General features: G+C 41.0%; 1 protein-coding gene across 2 annotated transcripts in view; it reads right to left on the bottom strand.

Moving 5' to 3' along the window:
- Positions 1 to 18,572, bottom strand: part of tmem65 (transmembrane protein 65) — a 40,618-nt gene that overhangs the window by 8,668 nt on the left and 13,378 nt on the right. For both annotated transcript variants that reach the window (XR_015037061.1, XM_085790885.1), the window contains exon 2: positions 140 to 184. Coding sequence is in view for 1 of the 2 variants with exons in the window: in XM_085790885.1 (XP_085647011.1) it covers positions 140 to 184 (45 nt within the window). In the remaining variant the exon portion in view is untranslated. The remainder of the gene's footprint in view (positions 1 to 139; positions 185 to 18,572) is intronic.

Raw genomic sequence — 18,572 nt, 5'->3', positions numbered from 1 at the left:
AGGTTTCCTCTGATGCTCAGACTCCGGTGACGTCATACCGACGAGAAAATCACAGTCTGTGTTTGTGCATTAGCTTTAGATACAGCTTTCATCTATAACACTCCATGTTTGTGTGTGTGTGTCAGATACAATCTCTCACCATATCTGATCTGTGCTCCAGTCAGCGGCGAGGTCTCCGCGGTCTCTGAGGAGAAAACACATCAAAAAACACATGAGAAGTCGTCTCATTAACGGCCGAGGTCTGATCGTCACAGTCGTCCTCTGGTGTCGTCACACACACACACACTCAAACTGTTTCATCCCTGAGACGCCGACGAGGAAACATCACACAACTCACCAGATACACCAAAGACCCACTAATTAGGGTCACATGACAACAACAATGGAGTGGCTTCATGTCTATTCACACACCAGCAGCGGGATGGAGGAGTGGAATTAAACAAGTCTCATTTACATTTTGTTAAATTAGATATTTTCTTAATTAGATTGCATAATAAATAGACGATCATGGCGTTTGTGAGGATGCTCTTCATTCCCACAGGAACTTCTGATCATCCACAGTGACGAGTGGCTCTTCACCATCGACACAAACTCAGTCGCTCGGCCTCGTTCTGCTTCCTGATCACTATTCTCCCCCAGGGAAACGTCCTGGGTGACACTTATCTCTTCATCCTGACACGTCCCACACACCTCACCCTGCATGTTTAACAGGCCCTGTTCAGAACAGGAGTGGGATTCACCACAGGCCCTGTGATACGATATTAAAAGTAGTGCAATATGCTGCAATGTATCGTGGTTATTAGCTTTTTTCAACTAAAAATGAAATGAAAACTTTGTTAACATCCTTTTTTCCTACTAAGATTAACTTCTTAGTCTGTTCAGATTGATACTTTGCATCCGTACATTGACACAATATAGTCATGCAAAATATTGAGCTATTTTCTGGGACTTTTACAGGATATTTTCAGCTGCTACAGTCAGACATGTTATTACACCATACACAAATACATCCCTCGTCCCATTCATGCTTTGGAGAATTCTTCTTTTCAACAGTTGTACCTTATTTTGTACATTTAACCAGTTTGCTTCTGCCTCTCACTATCAGAGGTCTGATTTAAAGGTGTGCAGTCTATGGCTCTAACTTACTTATCCATGAAATTAAGAAATTATGACAAATTTATCATAGAACCACACAAACATGTTTTTGTTTTTAAACCACACCCAAACAGCTCTCTGCTGCTGCTCCTCTATCTGTCACTGTGGGGTTATTTGGAAAATAAATCCTTTGGGCTCTGTTATTGTGTGTTTTCCATGACTGGAACATTGGTCAACCATTTTCCATGTTTTCCAGGACACATGGGAACCTCAGTTTTTTATTTATTTAAATGAATTAAAACAAATGTAGAAAGATTACATCATCACCATCATCACATCTTCTGCTGAGGTATTTCTGAGCTTTAGAGTTGCTTCAGATGAAAGCACCAGTGCCAGCTGAGTAAACTGACTCTAATAAATATGGTGAACTCTGCTCGATATATAAAAAATGACAGACTCAGAAAAACAACAGAGAAGAAAGAAAACTTGTTGCATAAAAAACAACGTTACTGTCAGATACTCGGCCCTGCAGCCGGAGGGCGGTCGACCCTGGAGGTGTCTGATTGACGTGGAATTCATCACCGGACGAGAAGCCGAGCCCGGATCAGCTTTTTAAATCAGACAGTGTTTTGACTTTGCTTTGGATTCACCGGACCTCCACTGAGCCAGCGCATTAAAGAGAAGGATGAGGCTGCATTTTATAAATCTGTTTGAACAGAGCTCCGCCAACATGGCCGCCCAAGGTTACGGACGTCGAGTCCAATGAAACCCTGCACAGCTCCCCTGTCGCACAGCCTCTGTTTCTGTATTCAAGCCGCTACCTTCAAAAAGGTAAACATCTGATAAACACAAAGAAGTGCCAGAAGAGTGAAGCTGCAATAAAACATCTGCAGAACCTGGAAACTTTATTCATCAGGACGTCTCTCTACTTCCTGGACCGACACCGAGGAGGCAACTGTTTTTTTGAAGTTGTAAAGTTGATTAAATCATTACTATGGGCTGCAACTAACGATTATTTTGGTTGTCGACTAATCTATTGGTTATTTTTTAGATTAGTCACAATTATTTTGGCAGCAACTGTTTCGACTTTGGTTTTACCTCATATTCTCAGAGCAAATTAAAGGTGCCATATGAAAGAATGTGGCCAAAAACGGTTACTGCAGTCAAATTCAAAACACAGTGATCTCGTTTTTCTCCCAGCGTAGTGGCAGCTCAGTGGAAGCAGACCGGAGGCTGAAATGCCACTGACTGCGTGACTGGGAGAGAGGGCTAGGTGGCGCAACATGCCAACACGTAAATTCAAAACATAAACATGACTTGCAGTCTGCAAAAAAAGATTTTTAATGTGAATACTCTGGCTGTACTATTGTTGTTGGTGAGTTCAGTATATTATATGAACATTATTCCCTCTCTGTGACATATTAGGAGGATTTTACGGCCAGTTGCTTTAGATTTCTTACATATTGTACCTTTAAAAACCCATGAAATATTTGTAACATAACTATATTTCTAAATCGTTTATGATTTATAAATAACAATTTATTTTAAGGTAAAAAAATGTTTATTTGACAGCAGGGTTTTATAAATACGACGCATCAACACAAAACATTTCGCGTCGACAAATTGTCATTGACGTAAACGATTATGTCAACTAATCGTTACAGCCCTGATTATTACTGCTATTAGCCTACAACGAACCTGAAATTATCTAAGGCTTATAATTCTTAAGAAGAGCACAGCTACAGATAAAATACAGTACTATACAGTACAGTAAATAAAAAGGTTTAGTTCTGTGTAAAATAGAGCAGGATGATCAGGATGAAGTGGTTTCACATCTTGAAGCAGCTCCTGGTGGAGACACTGAGCCGTCCAGAGAGAAGTGGGTCACTGGAGCAGAGTGTGTTTCTTTAGGGAGTGAACATTTACTGGAGCAGGTCAATTATAGCAAAGGGTTAATCTGCCAAGTGCTCCTCCCTCTGACCCGTGTGTGTGTGTGTTTCTGTGTGTGTTTCTCTGTGTGCATGTGTGAGCGTGTATATGTGTGGCTGTGTGCATTTCAATGAGCTCACTGCACAAACTTCACTAACTTGTCTGCCAAGGTTTAGGGCAAAGAAACATAGATGCCAAGACTGCAGAAATAAATGTGTGTGTGTGTGTGTGTTGCTGCTGCATTAAGAAGCGAGAAGCCAGACTCATCTTTCAAAACAAACCGACAGCAGTGGCGTGGACAGAATCACCTCTCTGAGGGAGCGGCTGCTGTGGAAAGGTCAGTGTCTGTTTTAGCACACGGAGCAGGGGGAACAATCCTCCTCACTCACCGTCCACTGACACACTCTATCAGCTCTCACCTCATTTATTAATAACCATTATAGTTTCATAGTCAAACTGGCAGTTTAGCGGAAAACCAATTCTTCTTCACTTCTCTAAAACATCACCCTAACTACTGTGTTAGAGCAAAGAAGAGTTGAGTTCCTGCATATGCCGTAACATTAGTCGCTAACAAAATGCCAGCAATTTACGAGGCTTAATCCGGAGTGGTGGGACTGATGTGAGGATGTGTTTGTTTTATGTCAGGATTTTTATAAGATTCACAGTCAAGTGTTTTACAAAGGGTTTAAAGTAGAGCTGCAACAATGAATCGATTAATGGAACAATAATTGATTATTAAATTAATCATCAACTATTTTGATAATCAAATAATCAGTTTGAGTAGTTTTTTTAAGAAAATAAAGTCCAAATTCTCTGATTTCAGCTTCTTAAATGTGAGTATTTCTGGTTTCTTTTTTCCTTTATGACAATAAACTGACTATCTCTTTGGTTTGTGGACAAAACAAGACATTTGATCTTGTGGTTTGGGAATCACTGATTGACATTTTTCAACATTTTATTGACCAAACAACTAATCAATTAATCAACAGATTAATCAATATTGAAAATAACCGTTAGTTGCAGCCCTAGTTTAAAGAGAAACTGTGCAAGTCCGGTTGCTTTTCCTCTGTGTTGCTAACCCTCCTCTTTGACATGTGCATTACTTTTCAACGAGGCCAGTGAGAAATCAATCCATGGAGCAGTGGATAACGTTACACATCATAAATGTTGTTATGACGTGTATATTTGTGTAGTCTGGTCTGTCATAAACAAGATATTATGTGGCAAGAGGCTCTGATCTCGCCAGGTTGGTTTTCAGCCAAGAGACGCTAGGTGGAAGGCAGAGAGCCTCCATTCTCCCTGGAACAAGTTAAAAGTCATTTATTTAACCATCATACTCTGAAGCTGTTTAATTAAGGTAAAAATGTAGCATCATTCTGTGAAAAGTCCTGCATAGTTCCTCTTTAAATGGACTTGATGATGATTGATAATTGTCAAGACAGCACACAGGCTTGCCTGTCCATTGGTTGACATTTCCTGTGGGGATTTTGAACCAAACACTAAAGGTTAGATATAGCCTAGGTGATAATCACATATAGTGAGTTATATCAGTCTAACCTTTGTAGTAGAGTCTCCTCTGTCAATGTCACTCATACGAAACTTTAAACCGTTGCAGAATAAAAACTATATGATCTCCATTGAACCACCTTCACTTTCCACAGAATCCTACCCTCCCTCTCTCTTCTTCACTCTGAACAACTTTTTCTTTCTGCCTGCTGAAGAGACAAATGAAGCATCCATCCCATAAGGTTTAAAGCAGATATCAGTGGCACGGCCGTTTCGGCTAATGCTGTGTTCAAGGCAGGCTTTTGAAACCGTAAGTTACAGCTTCAAGTCACAACTACGACTTGGTAGCGTTCCAGGTAACCTGTAGCTCGTGTTTTTACCGTCCTGTTGTCTGTGAAAGTTCCCTATAACGGCCACTCGTAACTTCCGACCCGTGAACTCGTACCAGATCGAACTGGTATGACTTCACAGGAAGGAAAAACACAAAGTACGAGTTTCCTTGAACGCACCATGAGTTAGCAGCCCCCGCCCTTGTCAGGCATCAATTGGTCCTCGTGCTACGTCACCACATTCACGCGCATCCCTTGGCTGCACACACAGCCCTTCATGCCGTTCTCTCCCCTCATTGGATAACACTTGTATCCCACAAGGAAAATTTTCTCCTCGGGTTACAGCAGAGCAGAGTGACGGAGAGACTCGTGTTTAGGCTGAAATACTTCATGTAAGTGATTGCTGACGGAAAATAGGACTATTTAGGACTTATATTAACAAAAACATTCCACTGATATCTGCTTTAAGCAGAGGAAACCACCTGTCTCCGTCTGAGTCTGACCCTCTGGGGTTTTCGTGCCGTTAGATTCACACGAGGATCTGGAGCTTCCCTTCTGCTCAATGAGCTAAAGTTGCCAGGCAACAAATTCTGCAGCGGTATTGCTTAGCAACAATATTTATCCAGGATGTGACAGTGGGACTCGCAGGAGAGGCTGACGGTGTGAAATTTTACTTTGCTTTTACTCATTTTTTAAACCAGCATGCCCCCCCCTCCCTCTTGCTGTGCAGTCAGATGTTTAAAGTGCATCAGTATTTCCACCGCAGCAGCACTGAATAGTTAAAATGGCTCCGGGGTACCGATTCATCTCTGTGACTAGAAAAACAACAAGTTTTCCCAAGTTTGTCTTTATAATCCTGACCGACCAGTTCCTGTTTTGGAAAGTTTGAACATTAAAAGGCAAAGAGAGGAACTCTGTTACTGAGATGAGATTCGTACGGATGAATATATTAGGCTGAGACACATGATAATCACTTGAAGATGTAGGACATTTCAAGCTTATTGAAATTCAATCAAGGTTTTTATTAAAATGTAAAGGTACTATATTGCATAAAGGTAGATGTGCATGTGTAGTGTGATGATAAAGCAGCTCTTTTTTCACTTTTGTCCTGACGAAGGCCAGTTTGGCTGAAACGCGTTGACTCGCTTTTAATAGATTAGCCATGTACCAATAAAGGCATTTTAATTGGTCGTACCCTCACGAGTGCCTCGGTTTTCTGTCTGCAACCCTTTATGGATCTCCCCAACTGAAGAGCACCTGAGGGATACACTTTTCTGCAACACCCAAGAAGCACTCCATGCACTGCGTTCCTGTCTAAAGCAGCTCTAGGTTCTATATTAATACTGTGAAAGTATCAAAGCCTCAGTCCACAAAGAAATACACTCAGCCTGTATTCAGAAACTGAGCCTTAAAAGGAAACATCAGGGCTTCTGTAACTTTGTGATGTCACAACAAAGCAGTCGCCAAGCCCCGCCCCCCATCTGAACCCTGACTGAAGAAATGCAAAACTGCACTGAGATGGGTTTTTTTTGGGTGTTAAGAAACAAAAACATATTGTTTGGTATTGATCGTGAAGGGAGGGGTGAGTGTGTGCGCTCACATAACAAACTGCCGTGTTCGCAATATGTAGCCAGCCAGCAGGGGGGGGGTATACTGTAACTGTTGGGGGAAAAAGGGCACCGTGACCTGGAAAGTACCCAGAGCTCCAGTCCAGTGAAAGCACCAAGCAGCTGTGTACTGTCCCAGGAGGCAGCAGTCATGGTAGTGAGTGTTGTCCGTCACACTGTAAGAGCAAAGAGTCAAAGCAATAAGATAACATCAAAGCAAAGGGTGCAACCAACTGAACGCTGCTCCATATATCAAACTGAGATGTAAATATAAACTTTTTTTTTTAATTCTGTCTGCACTCAGCTGGAAATAACTGAGTCAGCACAAAAAGCGCTGACTGTAGTTGTAGTTAAACATGACACAAAGAAAAGACCCCACGTAGCCAGGGCGGGGAATTACGTTGACGAAAGATCACGCCGTTATTTTTTGAAAAAATCATATTGGATTGACGAGAAATGAATTTGAATATGAGGAAATGTTATCTGTAAAGAATAAAAAGAGAAGTACAGAGGCTCGCAACTCAGGCTCGGGTTTATGTCCATTTTGTGATAAACTCTTCTGCACCAAACTCCGTCTGTCCCCATCATTTTAAAGAAGTTATTTTGACACTTTGATAAGTATTTTTCTGACTTATTAGACACTTTTTCGGACTGTTTTTTTTTTTTTGCACTACTAAATGTTGGCAATAAAGACTACTGATAGCAACTTCCCCTGTTTTTCACCACTGTTTTATAGTATGTGAATATCAGGAGAGGCACATTGATATGAGTTGCTGGTGCTAGTTTTACAGTCAGCACCACTGGCTCATTAGAGAAGAAAAGCAAAGTGAAATGTTGTTGCAAGATATTTCACACTTAACAAGTGAGGCATACGCTGCTTAAATATAAACTCTGTTTCCCGTTTGTCAAGTACATTTAGCTAAAACTATACTGTAGCCTCTTTTTTTTTTCAGACTGTTTTCTGTTTTGGAGGCTGCAGGTTGTGGTGTTGAACTGTATTGCATCACACTGACTGTCACTGAGTATGAATAACAAACAACCTCCAAGAAGGTGTGATTTACTAAAGGCCAGGGTCAGTCTTAGCTGGTTGAACTGAATATCTTCATAATTAATCATTGATTGTTTTGGTTTAACGGGTGACATTCAACAGATGAAGCAGTGGAAGTGATTGAGTAATAATGATTGAATGCACAAGCGATGATGCCTGAGATTTTTTGGAGAACAGTGAAAAGGCAGAACAGATGGAAATGCACCTTATACGTTTCGATGAATTCCCGGAGAAAAGGCCAGTAAATGTAAATGAGAGCATTTGTGTGTGCTTCACTGAGCTGCTGCTGCATTTCATATTAAAAATGAATTATTCTGCCAATGTCCTGACTATAGCCCAAAACAGATGTAGCTCCACCTCTCTCTGCACCAACCCCCTACAATCTGATTTATTAAAAAACACTTTATTAGTTTATTAACAGCAGGAGACCAAAGACGTTTAGACCCCTGCTGTAGTTTCATTTATTATGGGTTTGTTATAGCAGCTATTGTGTCTTTGTGACAATGCTGGGACCAGTGTTCAGTGTGACAACAGTATTAAATTCCTCTGGTTAAATTTTTCCAAATCAACAATGAACCCTTGTCACTCCTATAAATTCTGTAATATTCGCCTATCCAAGGCGTACCCAAAGTAAATTGAATGCTGTTCTTGAACTGTTTGGAGAATATGGATGGGCTTGGTCTCTTTTGAAAGGTATCACTCTGAAGTTTTTCCCCAAACTGAAATAATCACTATAAGTGCTACTATCATTGAGTAATCTAAGTGGGAGCACACTGAATTAGAATGTTTTTATTCTCGCCTGAATTTTTTTGTTGCAATCAGATGCCTGAAGATGAGTGTAGCTGAGAATTTTAGCTGGAAAACACAATGGGACTACAGCATGAAGCCTTACCTGGCCCCAGTTCAAATTTGATAACAATCCTGCTAAAAATGAGTATTTTACACATGTTTTTCTAAGTGTATATCTAGGCGTTTTCCTAAAGTTGCCATTGACAAACAATACATGCGCCAAAGTGCAGCTTTTGCAAAGTTACGCATGAAAATGGCGGTGCTGCCTTTTCCCAGGGACCGTGAATGCAGCACATCGTTCGTTTCGTAATTTCATTGGCTATTCAATGCTACAGTTGTCATCGGGATCCGTTTCTATTGGCTGAAGCCATTCAGCGCTGTCGGAGGGGATGTTCCTCATGAGACACAGCCACTCATTCGCTATTGCAGGCGGCAGCCGGAGAGAGGGAGCTTGTGATTGGTCGAGTGAGCTGTCAATCGAAAGGTCAGAGGGCAGCGCCATTTTGTAAAGTGAAATAAACATTGTTTTCATGTAAACGCCGGACTTATGAGGAGAAATAAACGGATTTACTGGATATACAATGCGTAATTTCATAAGATGCAGCAGCGGGATGAGGTTATCTACCGGTACAACCGTGTGTTTTGGACTAAATACTTTACTGGATTGGATTTACTGGACTTTTCTGAATGTAACGACACCAAGTTTGTGGGGAAACCCTGTGATCCTGAGCCTGCCCTGACACAAATCGTGAGTTATATCGGCTTTTTACGAACTTTGTTAGCATGTTTATAGTCTGATTCGAGTGTTGCTGTGATGATTATATTTAGGAATGGTCGGCATATCTTTAATCACAAGAGTTTTAGCTTTCCAACGATATGTGGCATGACTATTTCAAGTGAATGGTGACATCCTCTGTGACACCTCCCTGATTAAAACCCCCCCGCCGGCCCGCCGGCGGGCCGTCGGAATGGCAACAGGTTAACCAAATATTATAAAGCAATAGCTGATCCCCAAAGCTGGCCAAAGCATTATACAGAACTTTGACATATCTTAAGCACTTATAATTTAAACGCTTTTAAATCATATTCACGTATCATTGGTACCTGCAACATAGATCACATTAAATTTGAAATATGACTAGTTGTCATTATCAATAGTAAGTTGGACACTAGAATAAAACACTTGAGGCATCCTTTTATCACATGACGTGAGTGTCAGAGGTAACATTTCTAGTCTAAAATTATTGTCTCACCTGTTCAGTGTAATCAGAAATACTGTTGTGTTAAAAAAAAAAAAAAATCACTATCACTAACTAAAAAAATCAACTATTCTACAGCCTCCATCCGAATGTCCAGTAACTTAAATCTCAGAGATGCACACTGTACCCAGGGGGCAAAATCACAGTTTTTTGAAAAACGGACACGGAGCGTTGTAAAAGGTTTGACACCAGAAATGATATCTAGGAACTTCAAGGATTAAAACCTGGGTGGACAACCCGGTCAACTAGCTGCTGGAAAGCTACAGGGGGCCAAAACCCCTTTCTTGGGTCATTTTGCTGGCGAAATGATGTAAATGCAAATATTTAGGTACTACAATGGCATAAATTGTCATACAACTATAAAATTTGGCAGAGAGTATCTTGACACATAGGGAGAGGCAAGAAAAGAAGATTCTGGGGTTTGTTGTAACTCGATTTTAAGATATCACCCTCAACATCCCAAAAAAGACCAAAAAAAGTACTGTTCGCCTGACAAATTCTCATGGAAATTATTATTTTTCAGCACTTTATGGAGAATATCTATGCTTAACATGTATATAGAAAATTTCCTTAATTCATAAGCTTCCATTTGAGTCCAAGATAGCCTTTCTATCTCAAAAGCCCCACTTGCTGTGGCCAACGGTCTTCTCTATCTCTCTGTTCACTTTGGGGAGACCAGAAATAGAATGGTTTCTGATCAGGCCAGTTAACATGTAGTTTTTCACAATAGGTGTTGCATTGTTTGGAGACAGCCTGTAGCTTTCCAGTAGCTAGTAGAAAGGCTATCTTGGACTCAAATGGAAGCTTATGAATTAAGGAAATTTTCTATATACATGTTAAGCATAGATATTCTCCATAAAGTGCTGAAAAATAATAATTTCCATGAGAATTTGTCAGGCGAACAGTACTTTTTTTGGTCTTTTTTGGGATGTTGAGGGTGATATCTTAAAATCGAGTTGCAACAAACCCCAGAATCTTTTTTTCCTGCCTCCCCCTATGTGTCAAGATACTCTCTGCCAAATTTTATAGTTGTATGACTATTTATGCCATTGTAGTACCTAAATATTTGCATTTACATCATTTCACCAGCAAAATGACCCAAGAAAGGGGTTTTGGCCCCCTGCAGCTTTCCAGCAGCTAGTTGACCGGGTTGTCCACCCAGGTTTTAATCCTTGAAGTTCCTAGATATCATTTCTGGTGTCAAACCTTTTACAACGCTCCGTGTCCGTTTTTTTGCTTTGCCCCCTGGGTACTGACTGAAGCCTAAAACACATTAGTCAGGAAGACTCTCTGGTGAAATGATGCAGCAGCCATCGCTCCCCAGAACGCCGTTACTCAGCTCTACAAGCTTCTCTCCATCTGAAGAACTGAGCCAAAGATGTGATTTAACACACATTGATCCACAGCTCGCTCCTCCACAACATGACCATTTCTTTAATGTTGGTGATAAACAAACAGAAACATAACTTCACCAGTTCGATCAGGAACACAACTCTGACTAACGAGTTCAGTGTCAGAGACTCAGTGGTTTCAACACCACAGATTTAATGAGAGAGAGAAAAGGCTGTTCCACAAAAAAGTGTGTACTGGCCTGTGGCAACAGCTGGGAATGTTGGGTCATCATCAACCATCATCATCATCATCATCATCTTCCAGGCTACATGATGCTCATTAAGTCACAGATCCAGTATCTTGCTCTAGGGACACGGTGAAGGAACTCATGGTCCTGGTGGTGAGCGGTGGTGAATCCATGGGAAACTGAGTTGTTCTACACATCAGTATGAGTGTAGGGTGATCTTGGAGGCAAAGATTTATCAATTCAGATTGCCGACCTAAAGGTTAAAGAGTTGAGATTGTTAATTGAGGTACAATGGTTCGATTCCCAAATAAATGTGGGAATGGTTTAGTCAAAGAGCAGCTTCTTCTTCCACCCTGGAGCAAGGCCTTTAATCCCCAAGAGATTCGTGGTTACACTGCTCAGCCTGCAAGAGTGAATGAGTGAAACTCAATATGACCTTCTCCTGGTCTGGGCGAACAGGTCAGAAGATCATTATCCACCATCTGAATTACAGGTGCATCTCAATAAATTAGAATATCATAGAAAAAGTTTATTTGTGTCAGTAATTCAATTGAAAAAGTTAAACTAATACATTACAAACAGAAATGAACATTTCATGTCTTTATTTATTCACTTTCTTTTAATTGTAATGATTATGGCTTACATTTAATGAAGACCTGAGATTCAGTATCTCAAAAAATTTGAATATTACAAAAGACCAATTAAGAAAAAGCATTTTTAATATGGAAAGACTGGAAATGGACTTTTACAAGATAATCTAATTTATTGAGATGCACATACAATCTGAGTTTTGATTAGTATCTTTCCACCACTTTGATGTGTCCTTTGAAGGTTTGTCTGCTCGCTGCTCTTCTTAACCTACAACACCGTTTACAAATTGTGTTAAAGAGCAGTTTTTACTGATGCAACCTGTAGGATTCATTTCTTCCACACTCTGACTGGAGAAGACTGTGATACCATCAGCTGTTTCTGTCCACTCAGAGTTGTACTAGTTAGTACCGACCTAAAAAGCACACAGCGTAGGTCAGATACCTCTCCTTTGGTACGGCACTCAGGCCAAACTACATTGTTTTCTCCACTAATGATCGTGATCCGAGAGGAATCTAAATCCAAACAACAGCTTTGTTCTAGGTGTGCAGCCTCACCGAGTCACTGGAGTATCTGTTGACTTTTCATCTTGTTGAAAGGAGGAATATTAATTTCAAATGTGCTGCTGAAAATATCAGGCCACACTGAGGGAATAACCCATTTTCACCCCTCCTGAATTTCGACTGCAGTGGAACTACAAACACGGTTGCTCCTGGGGGAGAACGTGTCCAGAAATAGGTCTGACTGACGCAGACAAAAAATTAGTATTACTGCACATTATGCCGATAGCAGCAGAGTCACAGTCAGACGAGTGAACGGCAGAAAAGTTGGAAGGCAAAGACAAATATGTAGCAGCTTCCCAGTCGTTTGCTTCTGGCTCCGTCTTGTCAAAGGGAGCCAGTTGTTCGCTGCTCATTCTGCCGCGCCGTCACCCTGTCTTTGCGGGCCGTGCTCTGCTGAGTATAAATAGCTTTACACTTTGGAAACACCTTGACATTCGCATTATTCTTGTAGCCTGTGATTCCTCTGAGCCAAGTGTCTGAAAACAGTGACGTCTGGCAGACGGGAAGCCCACGGCAGAGCTGAACTTTGCCGACTTTGAAGCAGAAAAAAACAGAAAAGTGGATGTCATGTTTTTGACAAAGCAAACAGCATCTCCACTCAGTGTGCTTCGTTGCAGCAGCAGACGCCGGCCGTCCTCCTCCACCAGCAGCTACACTGTCCTTTGTCTTCCCCCTGTTGTCTGGCAGCGAGCAGAGTCCTGCTCTCAGCAGAAACTGCTCTTAAGAGCCAGTTCCCTCTGAGCCAAGAAACTACAAGACGCTAAGAGATGGAAGTTTGAACAAGACGGCAACATAAGCATTTCTGTGCAGCTGTGAAAAATTGAGTAAAACCATGAAAGCTCCAACTCTTAAAGGAATACTTCACCCAAAATCAATAATTCACCAATTTTCTACTCACCGTCATGCCAAGGAAAGGTTTGGAGAACTTTCGGAGTAAATGCTTTTGGAGTTCCAGCTGGCACCAGATTTTCACATAATGGCAGCGGATAGAGTTCACTTTTGAATCGTCCAAATCACACACTATGAAACATCCAAATACCTCCATACTGCTCGTCTGTACTGACCCAAGTGTCCTGAAGCCGCCACATGAAAAAGTTGTTCGGAAAAAATTAATTTGATCTCTGTTTTTAGCCTTGTTGTGGTAGTAGCTCCCAGTGGCTGTTGATGTTTGTGCACATGCGCAAGATTTGCTGCAAGATGTTCGTTCGTCGTTGTAAACCACTGGATGTATGATGTAAACACGAACATCTCGCAGAAAATCTCGTGCTACAACAAGGATAAAAACAGAGACCACATTAATTTTTTCTTAACAACTTTTTCATGTGGCGGCTTCAGGACACTTGGGTCAGTACGGACGAGCAGTATGGAGGTAATTTGGATGTTTCATAGTCCGCCACCATTATATGAAAATCCGTTGCCAGCCGGACCCCCCCCCGGAACTCCAAAACCATTTTGATGACTCCGAAAGTTCTCCAAACCCTTCCTAAGTTGGCATGACGGTTAGTAGAAAATTGGTGAATTATTGATTTTGGGTGAAGTATCCCTTTAAAAAAAAAAGAAAAAAAGAAGTTGCTGTTGGAAACTTAATGCTGTGATGTCACAGTTTTAATCATTTAGGTTTGAGAACTGCTGCACACAAGCAACTCTTCACCGGCTCACTTCATTTTGTAAAACTGATTCACAAAAAACAAAGCAAAACAAAACTCAGTCAAAACTTTATCCGTCATCTTTTCTGAAAGGCTTTTATTCTGAAGCTCATGGAGGAAATTCTGACTTTGCACTGGTTTTAAGGAGCAATAAGATGTAGGATTAAAAAAAAATACTTCTTGTTCTACTGCATTTTACACCACAGCCACTCTGCTGCATTCACATAAGTGGTTCTTCGTTGTTGCATAGTTAATCACAATCGTCATGGCAACTCGCATTCGGAGCTCAGAAGGTCTAATTTTCAGTGATAGATTTAATCACAGATTCTTATTCCAGCGTCAACAACATTCATCGCACCGACGTCTTGGAGCCTGCAGCAGGAGCTGACGTCTGCAGGTCGGACAGACGTGGAAGCTAATTAGAAGCCACCGGAGTGAAAATGGTGATGAGTTTTCTTCAAACCTGTTTGATGCCAAGTGCGACGCTGCCAGTCACTTTTACTGCACATGAAGGTTTGGCTTCCAGAGCTTTCAGTCTAAAGGAGGCGTCCAAGTGATGGTGAGGAGCTGCCAGGAAGCACTGGGTCTGTGGATGGTGTGTGTGTGTGTGTGTGTGTGTCTGTGTGTGTGTGTGTGTGTGTGACTTGACAGCCTGTGTTTCCTGGACACTTGACAGGACAGTCTGTCTTCTGTCATTTCCCTGATGTCTCTTCAATTAAAGCGTAAACAGCTGTTTTCTTACTAATAAATTGCAGCAATATAGAATAAACTCGCTCTGGCAACATTTCTCAACAGTGAAGCTATCAAACTGATTTATTAAAAAAAAAATTAAAGTTAAGTTGTTTTCGAGGCAAATGTAACTACAAAACAACAAACTGCTTGCTGAAATACTGCCCCAGACGGGAACGCGCATCAGTGGTTTTTTTTCATGAATTTACCTCTAAAACAACTCTGTCTGGTAACGTTCTGTTGTTATCTCATAGCGTGGTGAATGTGCAGTTATACAACAAGTAGTTCCGACCAAGCAATCTGATTGGTCAATAAGACATTTAGAACGTGCTCAAATCAGCATTACAGCACGGCTGACTCATCACTGAAAATATTACTTCGCCATGTCATGTTGTTTACACATCTCCATGGCAACATGGATTTTTCGTAATTTATTACTCGTGAAAATAAATCACAAACTACACTGACCTCCTGTAGGTTGTTCCTGACAGCTGCCAAAGTCACATTTATAGAACAATTATGTTATTTTATTTTTTGTTAATATATTGTAAACTTCCCCGTTACAGCCGAGAGGATTGTCTCCCTCCCATGTGTGTAACGTTACAAAGTCGGAGAGACACGAGTTGTGATCGCGGTGAATATGTTTTTTAAAATATGGCCTGGAGCTGAATATTTTCATTGGATAAAACGGAGGTGATTACCTGTATGTTTCTCTCTCTCCTTCTCTCTCGCTTGCGCCTTTTGGGCTTTTAATCGTTTGTCTTTCTCTATCAGCTGTGTCGGCGACACGGCGCTATAACTTCATTTACATGCAGAGTTTGCGGTTGTAGAAGCTACATCTGTGAAAGGAAAAAAACGGCATCTTTGTTATAACTTGTGCGAGTTTGTGCGGTGTTGATTTAGTTCAGGAAAGTCCGAGACCGCGTTAAAACATGAACGTCAGCTCAGAGTTCACTCATCTGGGACTAGAAAATCATTTCTGTTGCTAGGTCGTTACTAAGGTTCGGACTATTTGCTGTAGAGGTGAACTAGGTTCCATTACACATAGGAGTCTACTGACGTGACTGATTGTGTTTCAGTTATTAGTCAGACCCCATTTATTTCCATGGAAACGGGAAGCACACTCGCAAAAAACTTTAAATTTTGAGAGCAAAACGTCCATCAACATGAATATTTATTTAATTATACGCTTTATTTTGTTGGTAATTGTTGTATAATCGCAATATTACCCTCGAGGGTGTGCTTAAACGTAATTTGAGCACTTCGGTGATGCTTGCGGACCTCGGCGCAAGCGCCTCGGTCCTGACCGCATCACCGTCGTGCTCAAATGACGTTAAAGCACACCCTCTCGGGTAATATTGCTTAAGTCACAACTTGTCCACCAGGGAGTTTTGGAGTTGTTGGATTGTGTATTTGATGAGTTTGATGAGGGAAACCAAGAAATCCCATTAGCCTCCGTAGCGCAGCTCTGAGCAGCTCGCGGCTCTGCTCCGCCGTTCTAAAAATAGCTTGCACCGACGATTAAAGGGACAACGAGGAGTTTCTAATCGGTTATAAAAAAGTCTCACGTTAATGTGGATGAATCTCCGCTACCCACACTTGTTAATGGGCCCATTTTCGATAAATATATCGTTCTGTCTCTATCGTTATTTTGTTACTATTAGTGGTGGCAGAGATGCTGGTTGAGCCGACCAGCGTTTCTTTACTTTCAGTTTCGCAACGAGTCATGAGAATAACGTAGCTGAATCGCCGTTTATGGTCGGAACTACGACGGTATGTGAACCTCTTTGAACCTCTGACTTTAATTATTGATGAATGAAAACATGAGTCCGTCTTGCGCCGGTCAAAAGAATTTTACGGTGTGCGCGGAGGCTCATAAATGTAGTGTGAAAACGCTTCGCTTTTCCAAAACTCCTCGTTGTCCCTTTAAAGGTAACGAACCTACTGCTATGACTAAAAAATCAAAAAATGTTGAACTATCCCTTTAAGTGGATAACTTTAGGATTTCTTCCATTTCAGAGGAGTGATAACTTTTTTGTAAAAGTTCACAGGAGTATCTGAAAAAAACATGATTAGTCGACTGATTAACTAATCCATAAAATATCAAAAAAGAAAACTCTGTGGATCTTAGTTTCCTAGAGTCTAAAGTGATAAAGTTCATACGAAGTTCGACAGAGAAAAGCACACTCGAGAAGTCAAAAGATCTGACTGATTTTCTTGAAAAATGAAAATAAAAATCTCAGACTCCAGTAATCACAGAATTTTAGATCATCAATCAATACATTTATCAACAACAAATCTCAAGTTTGCATCCTGATGATAGAGCTGAATTATAAATCACTTTTCACTTCATGACTCAGTCGTATATCAGGGTTCATTAGAAGCAGTTCATCTTCAGCATGTTAACCATGTAGAGAAAAGTTGTTATTCCTGTTCTTTGGTATTTTAGCACCAGTTGAGAAGTGATGTTCTATGTTGAAAATAAAAACCGTGTCGTATTCTGACATTTTTCTTTTCCTAATTTTTTAATTTAAAAAACAGAGATATATTTATGCAACGTCTGCTGAAAACTGCACTGCTCAGCTGTCTCAGAAAATGATTTCTCCTTCTTCAAAGCTGTTTTAAAGTTCTGGTCGGTTCATGAGCTTTGCTGATGTTAACTGACAGAATTATTCTTTGATCCAGCCGACAAATTTCTGCTTGTTGATTGGCTGTTTTCTGCCAAAAGTAGAGCAGAGCACCCCGAGAAACAAGAGGTCAGTCATTTAAAAAGTCTGGAAACAGTTTAAATTCTGCTGAAGTTTTAATATAACCCGGTACAGACAGTTCCCTCTGATGATTGCCTCCTGGTTTCTTTAAGCAGGTGTAACAATCGATACAGATTGGAGAGCAGACTGTTCCCATAATATTATTAGTTACCAGATCTGAAATTGTACTTCACATATTCTAATTCTAGAGATATGATGATGATGATTGATTTGATTTGCTGTGGGCTGAATGAACAGGCCTTTCAGGGTGTGAGTGTTGACAGCTGCCACGTCTTATTATAGGAGGATTTCACAGATCCACCTACTTCCAACGAGAAAACAACAAAACGTTTTAAAATGCAAATCGAGTCTAAATAAAATGTCTTGTTTTCCACATTTGAGTCGATGTAATTGGTGCTCGGCTTCTTCAGCGCCTCAAACCAGAGTGACGATGAGTAATTGATCAGGACAGATGCTCAAAACTTCACAGATGCAATGCATGATGGGATGACAGTGAAATTAAAAATAAATAAATATCTGCATCTGCTGAATTTGATTACTTATGTAGGATGAATCCCTTGTAGTTGGCGGGACGCCTGTAGAGCTGGTGTGTGTCTGTCAGGTGTGTGCAGTGTGTGAGCGGAAGCAGTCCATCAGCAGGCTGACGGCAGACAGATGACACGGCATCTGCTGATGTTTAATTATACACAAACACAGACACACTAACAAAGAGGTGGCTCCTGTTTGATTTCATCGTGCACTGACATGTGCACTGTGTTACACTCAGTGTGCTGTCAGTGTGATCTTTATGGGGTGCTCTACACTGGGAGCTCAGGCTGTCCTGGTTCACTGGAGGTCCACGCACATTTCCGACTACTATACACCTATTGTGTGTTGATATTTGTGGTGTCTTCTGATCGGTTGACTGTTTGTTGAGTGAGCTAATAAAAATAGAGCAGATTTCGTGTAAAACACTCAGAGAAAATAAATCCTGCAAGATTGGATGGTAGGTTCAGGTGGGCGGGGCTTAACAACTGGTTTACTGTGACGTCATAAAGTCACAGGAAGTCCTGACGGCTGGTTTTAATGTTCAGGGCTCGACAGTGCGACTGTACCAGTGCTAATAGATAATTACATTCAGTCGCATCAGAGCGACTC

This window comes from Trachurus japonicus, chromosome 11 (assembly GCF_045865225.1).
Source record: "Trachurus japonicus isolate A0001 chromosome 11, Traja_1.0".
In the NCBI taxonomy this organism is placed as follows: domain Eukaryota; kingdom Metazoa; phylum Chordata; class Actinopteri; order Carangiformes; family Carangidae; genus Trachurus; species Trachurus japonicus.
Note: the sequence above shows the minus strand (reverse complement) of the source record. Positions and strands in the feature narration are given on the sequence as shown.